This window comes from Tympanuchus pallidicinctus, unplaced genomic scaffold, assembly GCF_026119805.1.
Source record: "Tympanuchus pallidicinctus isolate F22 unplaced genomic scaffold, pur_lepc_1.0 scaffold15, whole genome shotgun sequence".
In the NCBI taxonomy this organism is placed as follows: Eukaryota; Metazoa; Chordata; class Aves; order Galliformes; family Phasianidae; genus Tympanuchus; species Tympanuchus pallidicinctus.
This window is the reverse complement of record NW_026294669.1, coordinates 26,941,866-26,959,372: the sequence shown is the minus strand read 5'-3', so window position 1 is coordinate 26,959,372 and position 17,507 is coordinate 26,941,866. Positions and strand designations below refer to the sequence as shown.

General features: G+C 44.0%; 1 protein-coding gene across 4 annotated transcripts; it reads left to right on the top strand.

Annotated features, from left to right (window-relative positions):
• The first annotated feature begins 314 nt into the window (after positions 1-314).
• Positions 315-17,167, top strand: LOC128076619 (MOB-like protein phocein). 4 transcript variants are annotated; one of them, XM_052674477.1, is made up of 9 exons: positions 2,135-2,314; positions 2,457-2,621; positions 9,822-9,884; positions 10,678-10,778; positions 11,498-11,540; positions 11,802-11,888; positions 12,883-12,962; positions 13,810-13,921; positions 14,793-17,167. In XM_052674477.1, exons 1-9 carry the CDS (start codon positions 2,303-2,305, stop codon positions 14,922-14,924), a joined length of 795 nt encoding a protein of 264 aa, XP_052530437.1. In that variant the 5' UTR covers positions 2,135-2,302; the 3' UTR covers positions 14,925-17,167. The 4 variants fall into 4 exon arrangements, with proteins under 4 accessions (XP_052530436.1, XP_052530437.1, XP_052530434.1 ...); XM_052674473.1 differs by lacking the exons at positions 2,135-2,314; positions 2,457-2,621 and adding an exon at positions 8,035-8,169; XM_052674476.1 differs by lacking the exons at positions 2,135-2,314; positions 9,822-9,884; positions 10,678-10,778; ... (3 more) ...; positions 13,810-13,921; positions 14,793-17,167 and adding exons at positions 315-453; positions 3,509-3,598; positions 4,158-4,510.
• The last annotated feature ends 340 nt before the right edge of the window (positions 17,168-17,507 follow it).

Sequence of the window (17,507 nt, the reverse complement as noted above, 5' to 3'; positions counted from 1 at the left end):
GGAACCTGCATGGCCTCTCCGGCCCACCAATGGAAGGAAAAGGGATTGCGGGAGTATCGCGCGCTCTGCGCGTGCGCAGGACGCGCCAAGCATGAGTCACTCAGGTTCCGGGGCCCACCGATTCCAGAACCTTCTGGAACGCCCATGCTCGCTCCGGGTCAGAGGTGAACTGACTTCACTTCCGGGTGGCTGGTTGACCCCAGCACCGGCCAAGCGTTGAACCTCCGTTTCGGCTGCACCAACAGTGCTGAGGCGGCCCATGCACCCGCGACGCGGGCGCGGCGACCAAAAATAAGTGGCGGGGACCGAGCGGCTCACGGCTGGGGGCGGAGCGCCGCCCGGGGGCAGGGCGCGGCGCGCGGGTCGGTGGTTGCGCATGCGCACCAAGTGACCTTTCTCACGTGTGCGAGCAGCGGCGCGGTCACTCGGTGCGGGAGCGCAGCAGCCGCCATGGTGAGTGCCGCGCCCCGGCTCGCGCCGTCACAACCCAGCCCGCGCTCGGCCGCGTGTCAGCATCCGTATATCCCTGCATCCCTGCGAGGGGTTGGGCCCGCCGCTGCAGCCCGCCTATCTGCAGGGCGAGTAAGCCCCGATCGGGGGTCGTTGGGTGCGTCGGTAGCGTGCCGCTTTGCGCGGGTGCTGCCCGGCGCTGTCGGAGGGCGATAGCGGCCGGTGGGGCTGCGTCGGGCTGCGGGGCGGCTGGAGCGGGCGGGGATGGAGCGGCGGCCCTCCTCGTCGGCGTTCCGCCTTAGCACCGCGCGGGCGCTCGGTTAGCTCGGCCCGGAGCTGGGAGCGGGCCTTGGGGCGGCCTGGAGCGCTGCGAGGTCACCGAGTCCTTGGGGGGGCTGCGTTGGGTCCTGTGAGAGTTTCGGCTCCATCCCGTGCCCTGCCTGCAGCGCTCAGCTCCCGTCCGGGCTGCGCTGTGCGCCTGTGGAGCGCGGGAGGGAAAGAAGAGCTCCTCGTGTCGCGTTCGGCTCTGTAAGCTGCTTCCATCCAGGCCTCCTCTGGAGGAGCACTGCCTAAGGGCAGAGCTGTCCTTGTACCCACACCGATATCTCATTAGCAATCGTAGAATGGCCCCGGTGACAAGGACCGTAACGATCATGTAGTTTCAGCCCCTTTGCTGCGTGCAGTGCTGCCAACCACCAGACCAGGCTGAAGCTTTCCCCAGAGCTTAAGCATGAAGTGTCCGCGTTCTGAAGCCTGCTTACCGATTTCACTTAAACAGAACATTCCGTTTCAGGGAACTAAAAGAAAAAGACATCAGCTCTGGTATTTTCTTCGAATGAACATCATCATAGTTCACAGTCGTTTCCGTGTCTTTTTCATCATTCTAGCAGTAACAGTTTTCCCAGGGATGCATCTTTCACACGCTAGTTTTGTGCTCGCACATTGCCTACCATTTGGTTTTCCCCCAGTTTTAAATCTTGTGTGCTGGTGTCTGTCAGTGAGGGGTGCACAGATGCCAGGCTGATCTAGCTGTTTCTGTGAGCCCAGGGTACCTGCCCTGCACCACACTATCTCCATGTGACTTGGCAAGGCTCCATATCTTTCCTCCTAAACCGGAGCAGATTCCTTCTTCTGCCCCTGCTTGGTGGGGCTGTGTGCTTGCCCTTCATCTCCTGTGTGGGAGCTGGAGTGCTGCTTCACAAATGCTGCCAGTAAGGGGGTAAGGAGTTGCTTTTAAATGTAAAAAAATAAAAAAAAATCAGTGAGTAGAGGTAGATAGTGACTGACTTATCTGCATGAAGGAAAAGCACTCAAGGTAGAAATGTGCTTACTTCCTTGCTTCTGTGGGCTTAGTCCTCAATGTTTGTGGCTAAGGGTAAGCATGTGGGTATAAATCACTCCAAGTAACAGCAGTTTCCATTGGGACTTCAAACTTCAGGAGCCGTGTTGCGTCATGTGAAATGCAATGTCTTGAAATTGCCTGGAAAAGACTGACATGAGATACAGGCCTAGACTGACACTTCGTTACTATAAAATATTCTGCTACAATGAATAAAAACGCAGCTGTCCTCAATCCTGATTAAGTCAGTCTGTGAGTGTAAAAGCACACTTTCTATCATCAACAGGCTGTTCTTAATAAGCAGTATGAAGTAACGGTTTAGGATTAAACGCCTGCAGAAACTTGCAGCCGCGTGGGGCTCCTGCTCCACCTGCTGGTGGCACGTTCCTTAGCTGTGCCTCAAGGGCACACATTGCCCACTAGGAGCCCGTGAAGGCTGCTTAGGAGCGAGCTGCTTCTGAGGAGCTTGGAGCAGTTGTAGCACAGCCTTGCTTTTGTCTCCACCGATTTCTGATGCAATCAAAGGTGTGCTTTGCTTCTACGGAAGAGAACTGCCTGGCTGTGCTCCTAAACTCTTGTTCTCTCAAAACGGCTGAGCTGTGGGCTTTCTTTTTTTAGTTGCACTTTCATTCAACTATTTTTCCCCCAACACTGTGCTTCTTTGCAGGCAGGAAAAGCATTTAGGAAATTCCTTCCCCTGTTTGATCGTGTTCTGGTTGAACGATGTGCAGCAGAGACTGTAACCAAAGGAGGCATCATGATTCCAGAAAAAGCTCAAGGGAAGGTGCTGCAAGCAACAGTAGTAGCAGTTGGATCGGGAGCCAGGGGGAAGGTAAGCATCCTGAAGCATCAGCTTTGGCAGCTGGAAAATGGTAGTAGGAAAGGGATGGCTGCAGTGTAAGTTTAATGATACAGCACAAAAATTGAGAGAGGGCAATTGAAGTTGGAAGCGCAGATCCAAAGAGGAGGTAGAAATCTTCAGTTCCCCTGCCTGGCTCTGGCCTTGAATTCATCTTCCTTTGAACATTTGTAAAATGGAAAATACTTGCTTTTTGAAACATCCTGAAACGATAGTTACGTGGTTTTCTTTGTTGTTCTGAGCATGGCATTCACTGTCTTGTTCAAAAAGTATTGACTGGGATAGGGCTTACTGTACTACAAAAAAATCAGGAATTGGTAGAAATAAATGTTAATTGAGCTTTCTTAATCTTTGATTGCTAAATACTCACAGGATCCTGAAAAAGATATTTAAATTTCATTTCACCTTCTTAAAATGCCCGTGGCTTCACCATTGGAAGATTTTTCCCCCATCTAAATAGTGATCAGTTAGTTCCAACGGTAGGAAGCAGGTTAAAATTTAACTTGAGCGTGTTGACTCAGACTTTGCCTGTGAGTCTCTCCATAATATCATGGCTGTTTTTCTCTGTGCCTGCTTTTCAAAGCATTACGTTGCAAAACGGCACTATTATTTGACTAATGCTGTGATATTGAATTTATGGTATAGAATTGTAATTGAACTTTGCTCTGTCCAGGACAACTGATACAGAATTGTCAGTAATACAGAAATTATTCAAAGTAGCAGAAATGGGCAAGTAATACTAACTGGTACTTAAAGAAATTAGTAATGCTTATAGAATATTGAAATCATTATGCTATGGAGCAATTCTCATAATACCTTTCCATTTAACTTCTGTAAAGTAAAGGATTTTTTTTTTTCAGGATGGTGAGATTCATCCAGTGAGTGTAAAAGTTGGTGAAAAGGTTTTGCTACCAGAATACGGTGGTACCAAGATTGTACTAGAAGATAAGGTATGTTTTCCCATTTTGTGAACGTAAATTAAACTGGTTCCCAGTGTCATGCAGTCAGTAGTAAATATTAGAGGGATTAGCAGCATTTAATAAATGCAGTTGCTAGTATTCAAGTGGGAACAGCTAAATCAAGCCACATTTTTTGTCCCTGCAGTACTTGTTAATTCCACCCTTAATTAAAAAAAAGTAACCAAAGTGACATCTTGGCTTGACCTTTGCTGGATGGACAAAGTGCCTTTATCTGCCAAGCAAGCAGTAGAGGGAAGCCTACGGGGCTTTGAAATTACTGGGCCATCCTTACTTTTGATGGGGAAAGCCTACAGAATTGTCCTCTTGTAGTACTTATGCTTCCTGCTGCTAAAACGAGTAACGTGGTAGCATTCCCAAGTTGTGTCTCCTGGAAAAGAAGAATCTCTACAAGTCCAAGAGGTAGAACAAGCTGTGCTTAGCTCACTTTTGTTTTGTACTTTATGATGCGTGGTAGCCTTCAGAACTAGACAATATCTGCAAAACAGCTGATAAAAATCAATTGCGATGCTAATATTTCTTCTGCTTGCAGGATTACTACTTGTTTAGAGATGGTGACATTCTTGGAAAGTACCTGGACTGAAGTTGCTGCAGTATCCGTCATCCATTCCACTAAAATTCTGAAATGCTTTCTTTCATCATGTAAATAATGTCCTTTATTTTATAATAAGCAGGCATTGAGTTGCTGAAATAACTTGTGATCTCACTGTAATGATGGAACAGAAATAAAAGTATGTACAGTCAGAAATTGGTTGCTCTTGCTTGAGTTCCACTGAACAGTGAAATGCCACCATCCAGCCTTAATTATTCCAAACAGCATCATTTTTATATCCTTATCCCTGTACTGAAATTGTAAAGGCCTTTACAATAAACTTCTAAAACTGTGCTGCTTCTGTCTCAGTTTCTGCTACTGCTCTGTGAAACTGAGTATCAGTTGTGTGATGTCTTGAAGTAATCTCTGGAAATAAATAGTTTTGTTTTACTAATGCTTTAATGAAAATACATTTGTCTAGTGGTGGGAGACAAAAGCGGTTATTGCAGAGAGATGGTGATAAAGGAGACAAAAGCTTTGTTTCATCTCAAACTTTACCTGAAGTAACAGATCCGTCTGACATTGTTTCCAGCATGAGTGAGTGGTAGACAACAAGATGCTGAACAAGATGAATGCACACAAACCATCCTGCCCCACTCTGAACAGAGCTTGCTGCTAGCGATGCCTCCACTAGGAAGAATTCTAATGATTTTTCTTACCTAAGTGATTCTTTTTTGCCCACCAAATAACTTCTCCACAGAAATTAGTTGGCAGAATTGGAGCTGATGCTGATCTTAATGTAGTAATTGATAACAACTTTGCATCATCTTGCCAGATCTCTTCCTCTCCCACAACTGAGTAGAGAGCTGATACTGTGTTTCACAAATTATACTGCATTTATCTTGAATGTAGCATTCTTAAACAGTAAGATATTTACTCAACTCGTGCTGAAGCAATCACATTAGTATATTTCTAACTGCCCTCTTTTGCCTTGGGAATGCATTCAAGGTTATCTGCACATGACTGCACAGATCTGCACTTTATACTGTTCCTAGGTATGCCTTCACAGTTGGATGTTGACTGAGTGTAGTCTGAGAGGAGGGACTGTCTTAAAAGGCTTTAATATAGGCTTATGTGAAATAAACCCATAAAGCACTCATTGCTACCAAAATCAATACTAGCTAAATAGTAGTTCTTATTGAAGTAAAGCTGTTACAAAAGCAACATTGCTCGATAAACTGTAAGCCTGCAGATAACTGCAACGGATTGTAATAAAGAACATTTATCACTTTCAGTAGCTATAGTGAGGAACTTCTGCTTCCACATGCCCTAAAACAACTTATTTTCTGCTGGGTGTGATCTGTTGCTACTTTTTACACAACATTAATTATCACCCAGCAATTCCATTAGAAGTTGGCTGTAATGCCTTGTATTCCTTGTAGCTGGTGAGCACCTACTTCAGAGCTGTAGGCAAACCACACAAAAGCTGCTCTGTCGAGATAGTGGTAGACAATTCCCAGTAAGCAGGAGTGGGCACTAACAAAGAGAATAGAGAAATCCTTTGCCTCCACAGGCTGACCTGAAACCTGCCCTGAGGCAGTTGGAGCAGCACACATTATAGCAGAACCGAGGTTATCGCACTGCGGTTATCTTAAAAGACAATTCATTGCACAACGGAACACAAAGCTCGGTGAGAAACGTTATCTTCCCCTGCAGCAAGCACGCCTTTATCTTGTGTGATAAGGCAGGTATTCTGGTGTAGTCACATACTGAAAGGGGCAGGCATTTAACGTATTCACAGCTTATTTAACTTACAGAAACTGGATGACATCCTAAGGAGAAAAAAAGGTGCAGTAGGAAATAATACCCAACAGGTAAATGTTATTTAAAAGCCTAGCATTTAAATACTGTCTTTTAGAGATCATTTGTGTAGGAACCTAACTCATGAAGTTCACAGTTCTTGTTTGTGAAGAGCTGCTCTAATCCATGCTGGTGCAACCTGAGACCCTGGCAGGCAGGCAACCCTGAGGAACAGAGGCAGCACGTACATCTTTGCTACCTGCACCACTTCCCTGCCCGTACCCAGCAGGACTGCACTGAACCAGCACTGCCATGTTGCTAAGTGCATAACACACATCACTGCTCCCAACTCAAACTCCAACTCATGCTTTCAGCCCCAGGAGATTTTCAGCACCTTGCTGTCATTAAATAAAATATTTCTCAGGTACATCTACCCTTTATACAGCACACTCAAAACCAATGTCACATTATCTCAGAAGTTTCATGGGAATAAAAGATACATGGATAGGAAAAAAAAAAAAAAAACAAAAAAAAACATCCCTTAACTTAACCAAATGAAGGACACATTTGTGTATTGGATGGGTCAATAGACAGAACATTTTATTCCTGCACTACAAAGCTGTCCTTGTCAGCGAGGGCAGCGTAACCTACTGCACTGCCAAGGTAATCCATCTGCCATTACTGTTTTTAAGTCCATGGCTACATACCATATTTTATATTCCATGGGTTATAGAGTGAAGGTCAATATCAGTGACAAATGCTTTCTTGTGCTTCTGTAAGAATTTAGACTTATTTGTCCCACCAATTCCTAAAACATCAAAGCTCCAATTTGTGCAAAAAAAACCAAAAAGTCACATACAGGCATACTTGTTATTTGGTGAGGATCCAGTTCTTTCCAGCTATCTGAAGTATAAAGAATGAAGGCAGACTCCATCTACATTTTCCTTTTCTTTCCATTCTGGAAAGGGCTCCCCTGGCAGCAGCAGTACTGCTTTCAGAAGGCCTTTCTCATCATGCTTGTTACCTGCCACAGTAGAAACAGGGTGAAGCTTTCACAGCCCACTGAGGAGAAGATCTAGAGAGGAATGTTCAGGCCCTAACAGCACAGGGGACAACAAGATGACGTTGGCCAAATATTCCCCTTTTCACTCATCAAACAACGCAGACCAGGTAAAAACCTGGATGTAGAATTACTGTTGATCAGATTTTGTTTAAGAACCACTGGAAATTCACTAAAAGAAAAATAGAAAGCAGCTTCCAGTAATAAGGGGGTAATTATCAAGGAGCAACAGAAAAAGATACACAGATTTACATATCTTGTTTAAGAAACACTTCAGAAACATTCTTTTTTCCACACAACTGAGCCAGTTTCAAACTGAAGGATGGGCATTTCTCACGGAGAGGTGGCTGTTCTCAGCCAGATGTCCATGAAACAGAAGTCAGGGTCAACTGAAAACGTCACATCTCCCCCCGTTCTGTGCTTTAGATACCAGCTGAACCTTGAAATTCATTTAAAAAAAAAAAAAAAACGAAAAACACAAGACTATCTTATGAGGGACTAAAACAGCACCTCTGTTACTTTGGGGCTGGCTAATTATAAATCAATGTCATAAAAAATTAACGCAGGCTCACAGCAGACCTAACGCGGCACGACAGGCAAGCCCTCAGCACAGCGGTAACTGCTGCTATTAACCTCCTCACCTCGGAGAAAGTGCTGAGAGGAGCAGTTTCGCGCTGCGGGGCCCAGGCTCGCACTCGGCCAGTCACGCTGACCCGCGGCTCACCGGTAAAACAGTAACCAGAGCAAGCGGCAGCGGGCCCTCGAGACGCGCCCGCGTTATCGTGCCGCGCACAGAACCCCCGCTCCGTCTCATGAAGTCGGGGTGCCCGCAGCCAAGCGGGGAGCGGCACCGTTCCGCGCTCCCCATCGCTCGCGCGTCGCCCAGCTCCTCATCTACAACCCCCGCTGTGGGCGCAGCGGCTCTGCCCGCCAGCGCACCGCACCCCCACCACCCGCAGCCAGCCCCGCGGCCCACGGTTCTTCTTCAGCGCCTCTCGCGAGACTTCCCGCGCCGCACCGCCCAACAGCCGCTCGCCCGGCCCCTCGCCCCGCCCGGCGCCGCCACATCCGGGTCCCGGCGCGGCTGTCACTATGGTCATGGCGGAGGGGACGGCAGTGCTGAGGCGGAACAGGCCGGGCACCAAGGCCCAGGTAAGGCGCCGTCGCCACGCGGCCGGATCCGGGGAGCGGGCGGCGCCGCCGCCAAGACGCGATGCCGGGCCGGCCGTCGGGGCGCCGATACCGGCCGGGCCGCGCTCCGCGGGACCGCTTTGTTCGGCGCGGCCGGGCCGGGGCCCGAGTACCTCCGTGCCGCAACTGGCCGGGCCCAACGGGCTCCGCCGCCGAGTAACCCAGCGTCACAGGGCCGAAGCGCGGCTTCCTCGGCCACGCGCCTCCCCCGCGCGGCGGCCGCTTCCCCGTCCGCGCTGGCGGCACCGGCAGGCCTGAGCCGCGGCCCTGCAGAGGCCCGGGCGGCCCTTACGTAACGCGGCCGTCAGCCGCTTCCTGCTCACTCACCGCGCCTCGCCGCCGCTTCCGAGCCCGCCTGGAAGGGGCGCGTCTCGGGCGTCTGCGGTCCTCTTCGGATCGCTCCCGAGACGAGCCTCCGTCGGGCTTTCGCGGGGGTCGTCTTCGTTCCGCCGTTGCCGGGAGGGCGCGTCGGCAGAGCGGTGGCGGCACGGGGCTGCGGAAGGGTGCCTCTCTTCCCCCGTTAGCCTTCGGCAGGATGTCCGGAGCTCCATCGCTGCGCAGCGCCGTGCGTGCTTAACCTGCGGAGGACGCGGAGCATCTGCCATCTTCTGGGTATCCTGAAAAATACAGTACTGCAGTCTGTGGAACAAGGAAATAGCAAAACTCACGTGGGCTGAAGAATTTTGGAGATGCTTCTCTTGTGCATGACCATATTTCATCCTAGATGACGCTGTGGTATAGCTGTGCAGTGTGTAAATGCAACAACCCACCATCCAAGCACTTGCTACTCCTGTCCCTCAGCTGTTGCAGAGCAGCCTGCTGAGCTGCACAGGGAGGATGCCTTCTCTGAGTCACTGCAGCATAAGGTCAGCAGCAGGAGGCCAACATGTAATGCTTCTGGCTCCCATGAGAAGCAGCACTGAATGGGAGATGCAGAAAATGCTGAGTTAGAAATCCCATTTCTCTAGAGTTATCATATTCACACTAGGTGAGAACAGCTGCAGAGCGCTGACATGCAGCTGGGCCTGATGCAAGACTTCAGGTGGTTGTTGATGTTAGCAGCACTGAATGCTGTGGGCTGCTAGAGCTGTTACCCCAGGTGTGCTGCAGCACACTGACTGAGCCAGAAAAACACAGCACAGAGCTGGGTCTGTGGTGCAGCATCAGCTCGCAGAAGCTGCTTTCAGTGGTCTGTTATTACTGGAATACACTGCGAATTTTAGCCTAGTGCCAATACCATAATGCTGCTCTCTACAGACCTCTTATTTTCCCATTCTTACGCTGTCTAACTTGTGAAGCTGGCACTGTATGCAAACGTTTGATTTAAATATCCAAGGCTGCAGCAAGATGTGTGGAAGAGGCAATGTTTACCACACACCGAGTCAAACAGAGAGGTTCTAATAGCAACACATTAGGAGCCTAATATGAATAATGTGAATATGCTTCACCATATTCATACCAAGTTTGTGTGCTGCTTTTATTAAGTAGTAGCTTCCTGGAATTGTATGAACTGAGCCTGCATCTACATTCCCTCATGTTTGAGTGTACTGGGCCTTTCTTCCTCCTCCCTTCTTTTTGTTGTTAGTTGAAATTTATTTTTCTTTTTTAAACAGGATTTCTACAATTGGCCCGATGAGTCCTTTGAGGAGATGGATAGTACATTAGCTGTTCAGCAGGTACTCTTACTTATCTAAAACTCTGTTTGTAAACTCAATTTCTTGAGTTCTTTTCTTTTTTTGTTTAAAAACAAACAACCAAACAAAAGAAAAATAAAGAGGTCATAGCACATTCCTTTTCTGCTTACAGTAGTTCCACAAAAGAATCAACTTCATCAGCTTGAAAAAATGAATTACTAACGGGATGTGGAGAAATAGCTGTAATTCTCAAACATGATTTAAACAAACCAGATATAAAAAAAAAAAGTACGGTTGTGTAATGCTGGAATGTGATAGAAAGTACAGCAGTAATAGCAGGGTAGCACAACCCTAGGCTGCAGCAAATGAGAACAAGACCAAACACTGCACCCATGGACACACAAAGAAAGAAAATCTGCTAACCTTTGTAAGGCCTCAGGTTCACAGGGATCTCCAGCAAGATGCTCTTACCTCCACTGCCAACCTTTAAATGACATCTGGGAAGGTGTGGATCCTGACTCCACCCCTTCCAATCACTCAGGTGCATGGCATTGCATTGCATGCACCTGAGTAGCCCTGGGTTGGCCCCACCAGATGCTGAATCAGTGCTTTAGGCAGTGACTTACTTAGCATTTCCACTACAGCTTGAAAAACAAACAAACAAACAAAAAGCTATTTTTTAAACTTTTTAGCCTATCCGTTATTTTCTAAATAAAAGGAAAATGACTTTATCTCTGGGAAAGTAAGTCTCTTGAAGGCATAATAATGTCCTAAATACATCGTTTTGCTGTAATTACAACAAGATCTAGTGTTTGTTTCCTTTCCTCCACCTCAGTACATCCAGCAAAACATAAGGGCAGACTGTTCCAACATTGATAAGATCCTTGAACCTCCCGAAGGCCAGGATGAAGGTGTATGGAAGTATGAACATCTAAGGTAAGAACTCATCTTCATCAGCATAATGTCCTGAGTCTGAGTTTTGTTCACTGATAGTGGTAGGGAGTTTCACTGTTTTTAACTCGTCATATTCAACTTAAGAGGTTAAGGAATGCACTTCCAGGCACATTCTACTGGAAGCTGCATTTCTACAAGTCTCTCACTCTGTTAATCATCTGTGGTGGTACTTTAGGTACTTAACTGGTTTGGAGGATGTGTATCTCAGCGGGATGGAATGATGCACATCTGCAAATTATGCCCTTAATTTTCTCAGTGTTCTTTAATTGCTTTTAAAAAAAATCTGTATTTGTGAAATAGTATTTCTTCCCTAACGAAGTTGGTATCTTAAACAGCTCCACAAAATTGTGAAATTTAGCCTGTGCTGTCAGGTAAAAATTCAAATATAATAGTTGTAATCAGTAAAAAAGATATGCTGGTAAGCATTCTGTTTCTCTCAAGTTGTATTTTTATAGTGTGTTAATTGGTAGCCTGTTGTATATATTGACTTTTCAAATCTCACATCAGCTGAAATTACATGATGGTATTCTTAAAGTACAATGTTTTTCTTGTTCTGTTTTTTCCACTTCACAACAGTCATTTCAAGAAATGTTAACATCTGTTAAGAAGATCAGAATGTATCATTTTGTTTGTATTTAGTATCTCCAGTGTGAAAACAAATGGCTTGATTTTGATGCTGCTTTGTTCAAATTCCTTTTTAGACAATTCTGCCTTGAGCTCAATGGACTAGCTGTCAAGCTTCAGGTAATTCTTTCCTTAATATTTTTATGTTGTATTGGGACTTGATGCAGAGTCTGTAGAACTGTCTTTTGAATTTGTACATCTATGCTTAAGCGGTGGATTCAGGTAAGAGGTTTTTTTAGGGTTTTAAGGACTTGTAGGAAATAACTCTTTTTGGTGGTGGGCAGGACAAGGAAGTGATTTGAAAAGACCATCTGATTATTTTTTTTTTTTGCTTTTGGGTAACTGAAACTGGTTTTTGTAACTGAGCAATTGTCTTCACAGAGCGAGTGTCACCCAGACACATGTACTCAGATGACAGCAACTGAACAATGGATTTTTCTTTGTGCAGCTCACAAAACTCCCAAAGAGGTATGGATGGGTTGTGTAAAATTGACCTTATTGATGTAAGGCTTTCTTCTACACCTCATAGCTCACGAGGAGACTGTTGCAGTTGTTTTCTTAGTTGAGCTGAGAGCCTTTTTGGGTTAAGAACAATCGTATGAGGTTTCCTTCTTTCTTGTTTGGTAGTGAGTTTAGATAAGGTAGGAGGGAACTGCTTCCTATGGCAGTACCAGAGATAGAAGGACAGCATTCTACCTGGGTGTTGTTTGCAGTCAGAGAAAAGAGGAGGTGATACCCGTTATCTCTAAGCATCATTCATCTGTTGTTTTCCATGTTGATAGCTACTGCCTCATGGTCAGGGAGTGAGCAAGGCAACCCTGAGAGACTGCTGACCAAAAGTTACAGCTGGGAAGTCAGGGAATGACAGAGGCACTGCTGATCTCTCTCTGCCTGGCCCCAGTTCACGTTGGCTTTTGTCCTTTTCTTCTGCACATATTTGATTGCAGAGACAGGTCTTGGCTTATTATATATTTATCTAGAATTATGCTTTTGTTTTTCTTTGACAAGGTGGTTAAAAACAGCAATTACACTTAAGGACAGTTCTGTGTTTTTGTTTTTGATTTATAACTCCTTTTGGATAGGATGTACAAGCATAGTCTGGCAGCTCAACAATGTGAGAAACAAGTCAGCTGTGACATAAGGAATGTTTTTCCTTTTAGTGTACCTCCAGTATGCGTTTACATTATAAGGTACTACTCAGGGAGATGCATAAAATTCACTACTCATGCACACGATCACATTTCCATAGTAACTTGTCTCTTGAAATAATTGACATCGGTTGTAAAACAAAGAAAAGCAACATCCTGCTTGAGAAGGAAATAAAGACAGACCTTCAGAGAAGCTGTAAGAAACTTCTGGGACTAAAAATGGCTAATTATATTAAAAGCATCAGGAAACATAATTGTTTTTCTTTAAGTAAGTTATGTGATAACATCATGCACGTGCTCACTGTATTTTGTAGTGTCCTGCTATAGACTATACCAGACACACGCTTGATGGAGCTGCATGTCTTCTGAATAGCAACAAGTATTTCCCCAGCAGGTAAAAATGTTTTATTTTGGGAGCAGAGAGGTGGCGGGGTGTAAATGGCATCTAAACATTTCAAGACCACATAGAAATGTGTAACACCATTTTGGTGGAATACTACTGAGAGCATCAGAAATCCTACAGAATGGGCCGTTGTTGGTACAGTAACTGCCTCTTTTAAGCTAAGAAAGAACTCCTGCCTACTGAAACAGTCTGCCATTAGCTGGAACTGACAGAGGCACTTTTTAAGTGGAAACTGCTTGTTTTCCTCATATTTATTGGTATTGCTGCAGGGCTTCCACTGGAATACCAGTCTAAGTAACAGGACTTAGACAGAGGACCTATACAGTACTTAGGAGACAGTTGGACTAGATGATCTTATAGGTCGTTTCCAACCTTGTGATTCTATGATACTGCACTGAGAATCACCAGAAAGCAGCAGCAATCCAGTGTGGAACAGCAAAAGACAGATTGAGTGCATTCATTGGGCAGCATGCCATGTTGGATCATGGAAACCTCACCAGAGAAGTCAAAATGGTTCTTCTCTGGGAATCCTCTGTTGGTAAGGAGGTGGAGCTGGAAGTCTTTTTTCCTTTGCACTTCATTGCTAGAAACCAGAAATCCAGCCTCCACCAGATCTTTCTGTAGTGCAGGCAAAATGTACCTGTTTCCATATGTGCAGGTGCATCAGCATTTTCATTACTTATGCAGAAAGAAGCAACTGCAGGCATATCTGTAAAACTTCACTCTAAGTTAGCATGTAACTTCACAGTATAGTTTAACAGTCAAAATTCACGTTGACATGTATTTCACTAGTCATGGCAGTAGATTTGTTTTGTAACCTTTCTCCTGGTGCTTACAGGGTTAGCATAAAGGAATCCTCTGTAGCCAAATTAGGATCTGTGTGCCGAAGGATTTACAGAATATTTTCACATGCTTATTTTCATCATCGGCAGATATTTGATGAATATGAAGTAAGTAGTTCAGTAGTTCAGTTATTGCTGAAATTACAGCTGGGATAATTGTATTGCCTTCTTTTAACACTTATCATGTGAAGTATTCATTACAGTAGATAATGCTTCTATAAGAACTGAAATTCCATGCTGTGCTTTAAGTCTCAGGGCTAAATTACACACAGGGAAGTATGTGTGTTTATTATGAAAAGTCATCTGATTAGTTAACATATCCAATTGATTGCCCTTCCCTTTCCTTGGTTTTATTCAAGCAAATACTAATTCATCATCTTACTTTCAGGATTCCCAAATGTATTCAAAAGGCTTATAGAAATATTTATTTCCTGATGGCATGTGTTATGCAGGCAGTTAAAGGATTATAATTATAAAACTGCATAAAAGCAGACCAACGAGTGGCACTTTCACAGGTTTGGGTTTTTTTTTAACCAGGACATAGAAATTAATAGATGAGGAGAGAGCTGCAGGCAGAAGGAAACGTTTGCCAACCACTTCAAGTTGCTGGCACAGCTGTGGAATGGCTGTGTTCCCTTTTGGTGGGGATGGTGTATGTAGCAGGAGTTTAATACCTTAAAATCCTTTTCTGGAGAGCAGAGCAGAATTGTGGTGATATTTTAATACATTCTTCCTTAAGTACTGTTAAACTGAGCTATGACTTGAGCAATGAACCAAAACCCCAACTGAAGGTTCAAGCTTATGGTCGAGTAGTAAAGGGGCTGTGTTAAAAGTAGTAGTATAAATCTATCATTTAAGCATTGCTACTTGTTTCTAAGACTCCTAAATCCATTACATAAAAGCAGTTTAATTGTACTCTCCTCGATTGTTTATAATATTCCTTCTCTGTATGTATTTTTTCCCCTTTTTTCATCTCCAGAATGAAACTTTCTTGTGTCACCGGTTCACTAAATTTGTGATGAAGTATAATCTGATGTCCAAGGATAACCTGATTGTACCAATTTTGGAAGAAGAAGTGCAAAATTCAGTGTCAGGGGAGAGTGAGGCATGATGGGGATGACTGTACTGAAGCCTGTACTGAATACAGACAAAAGAATTACGTACTGTATATATCATTTTAGACACTTCAATCATGTATCCTTATAGCTTTGTTTAGTATACTTTTTGTATGCTGTGTGCATTGCCTTTTAATATGGGAAATACCTTAAGTTATTCATGAGCTGTATATTCATCAACGTGGCACTCATGGTTTTTAAATAAAAGTAGTGGTATCTGTTTATAATGCCTGTTAATAAAAGAATTTACAGTTCTCTAAAATTGCTGCTAAACAATCATTGAATCACAATCCTGAAGAGGACAGATTGGGTGGGGAAAAAGCAAGATTAAGATTACACAGCAAGCCATTTTGTAATACAGTCGCTAGGTTAGTTCAAAGATTTTCACCTTAAATATAGAATTGTGCAGGAAGCTCTTTGCAATGTAGCTTATTCCTAATTTAGCTTTTATTTTTTTAAGATGGCTTTGAAGATTTACTTCTGGTTGTGCATATTCCTGTATGTTTCTATCCAAACACTAAGAGCATTTATAGTATTAGTAAAACCAAAAGGATAATTTTACTATGATATTTAACAGATGTATTATTGATATGTGTCTAACTTTCTTTTTCAGCCTGTTCTTTTCTTCTGTAACCAGTGGAGGCCTTTGTGCAGCACGTTTCTGTCCTGCTAAAGCAGGCTTCTGCTGTTCTCCACTCCACAACTTCTTTAAGAGTAACTGTGGCAAAACCAACACAAACTCAATGGCTTACACCTGTTTATGGCAATGGCTTACAGATTATACCTCACAGAAATATTCTCAGTACGCCACATAACCCACTAGCATAGTCTTTACTTGTATTGTCAGAAAAGAACACTCAAGTACTTGAAAAATTGAACCTGACTCTAAGAGTTCATCATATTTCCAGTATACATTGATTTTTCTTTGTTCACCTGGGTTACATTGGCAGAAAGATTTGGGCTAATGCTTCTGTTCCCTTTTAGACGTTTGTTTCAATTTGTGTTTGCAGCTTTGCAATAACTGACAATTTCCATGAGTGCTGCTTAACTGTGTTTTGTCTAGAATGATAGAACTAAATATTTTAGAGATGAATATAGCAGACAGATATACTGCTACGTGGGCATGAATGCAGGGTATAAAAGCACTAGTGGTGTTCTTATGTTAAATGAATTTTGCTTATTTGTTTGAAGAGGTAGCCAGTCATTTCTCTTGGAAGTTGTTGGGGGCTCTGTTATTTCTTTATGCAGGTCACAATGGGCTAACTAAGCTAGTTTCTGTAAACTGTACTTGGTTTTCTAAGTTATGCTTACCTGGAAGGGAGTTCACCTATTCAGTACTTTTTATTTCCTCCATAATACACTAAACATGCCTTAAATTCTATTTTTCTTTACACAAATCAAGCACACCTCAAGCAACTGTACCACCTGGATGTAAAGGGAATTTTAACTATAAGATAATAAAGAGATTAAGCTTATGAACTACTTCAGCAACTGCTTTCTTCAGCAGCTCTTTTGTCTCACGTTTATAGCTGTATTTAACCGTCAGCAGGGCTACTGCATGAGATGTTGTATGAGTGAACGTAGCTGCCTATACAGTTAATTCTAACTTGCCTTTATAGACCAAATAGGTATCTTAAGTTTGTATTAGAGGCAGGAAGACAACTGTATTTTGGAGATGGTGAAATGCATTTAGTTTTGGTACGGTTTGCTGCAGGACCCTTCACAGTGTGGTTCTTCCGTGCAGTCACTCCCCATGCTTATGTTGTCCTGGTGACTGACAGAGGCCAAAACATGTAACTTGTGTTACTGATTCCATTTCCTCGATGCAATTGAAGAAAATGTGGTGCTCAGGACTGCATTAAAGTTTTGAACCTCTTTTCATCCTCTTAACGCTTTAAGGGTCTCACTTCAGAACAAAACTCTGGAAGTTTTAATCCTGTTGATTCTCCTTCAGATTTGCACTGTAAATTGACTTGCTCTCTTTAGCTGATTTTATATACGGCTTAAGTGAAACACTGCTTGTATTCTCCCTTGCTGCTGTTTACATGAGTACTGTGTACACACACGTGCCTGAATGGTACCATAAAACTTAACTCCGCCTAAGGAAATCATCCGTTTGTCTAGCTAAGTACATTAACAGGTTTAATTTACCCTCTCCGTAGTAGGGAAATGGAAGACTGTCTTTGAAATATGTTGTAAACAAACCAACGGTTAAAATTAAACTGTTACTTTATCCATACCGCTGCATTTTAGTAAGTGATCCTCATTTCTCACGTTGTCCAAGAACGCAGGCAACCGGGTGCTTCCAAGGCAAAGTTCAGTGCTCGCCCATCTTTGCTACCAGGGGTGCTGAACTTGTATTTCTTCTTCCCAAAGTAGATAAACACAATACTCACAAGCATCTAGAAGCTGGACTTCAAACGTATTCATCTCTCAGTTCAGAAAATGCTGGTTCTACAGTTTAAAAGTCAATGAGATTTAGAAAGGACCTTTCAAATACCCAAATAAGCACAATGTTACACGTAGCCCATCACCGATGGAACAGCCTACCACAAGCAGAGGCTTTCACAAGAGACCTT

Coding starts and splice junctions, on each gene's coding strand:
- LOC128076619 (XM_052674477.1), top strand. Junction 9,885..10,677: donor GTACATTAGCTGTTCAGCAG/GTACTCTTACTT, acceptor CCTCCACCTCAG/TACATCCAGCAAAACATAAG. Junction 11,541..11,801: donor GACTAGCTGTCAAGCTTCAG/GTAATTCTTTCC, acceptor TTGTCTTCACAG/AGCGAGTGTCACCCAGACAC.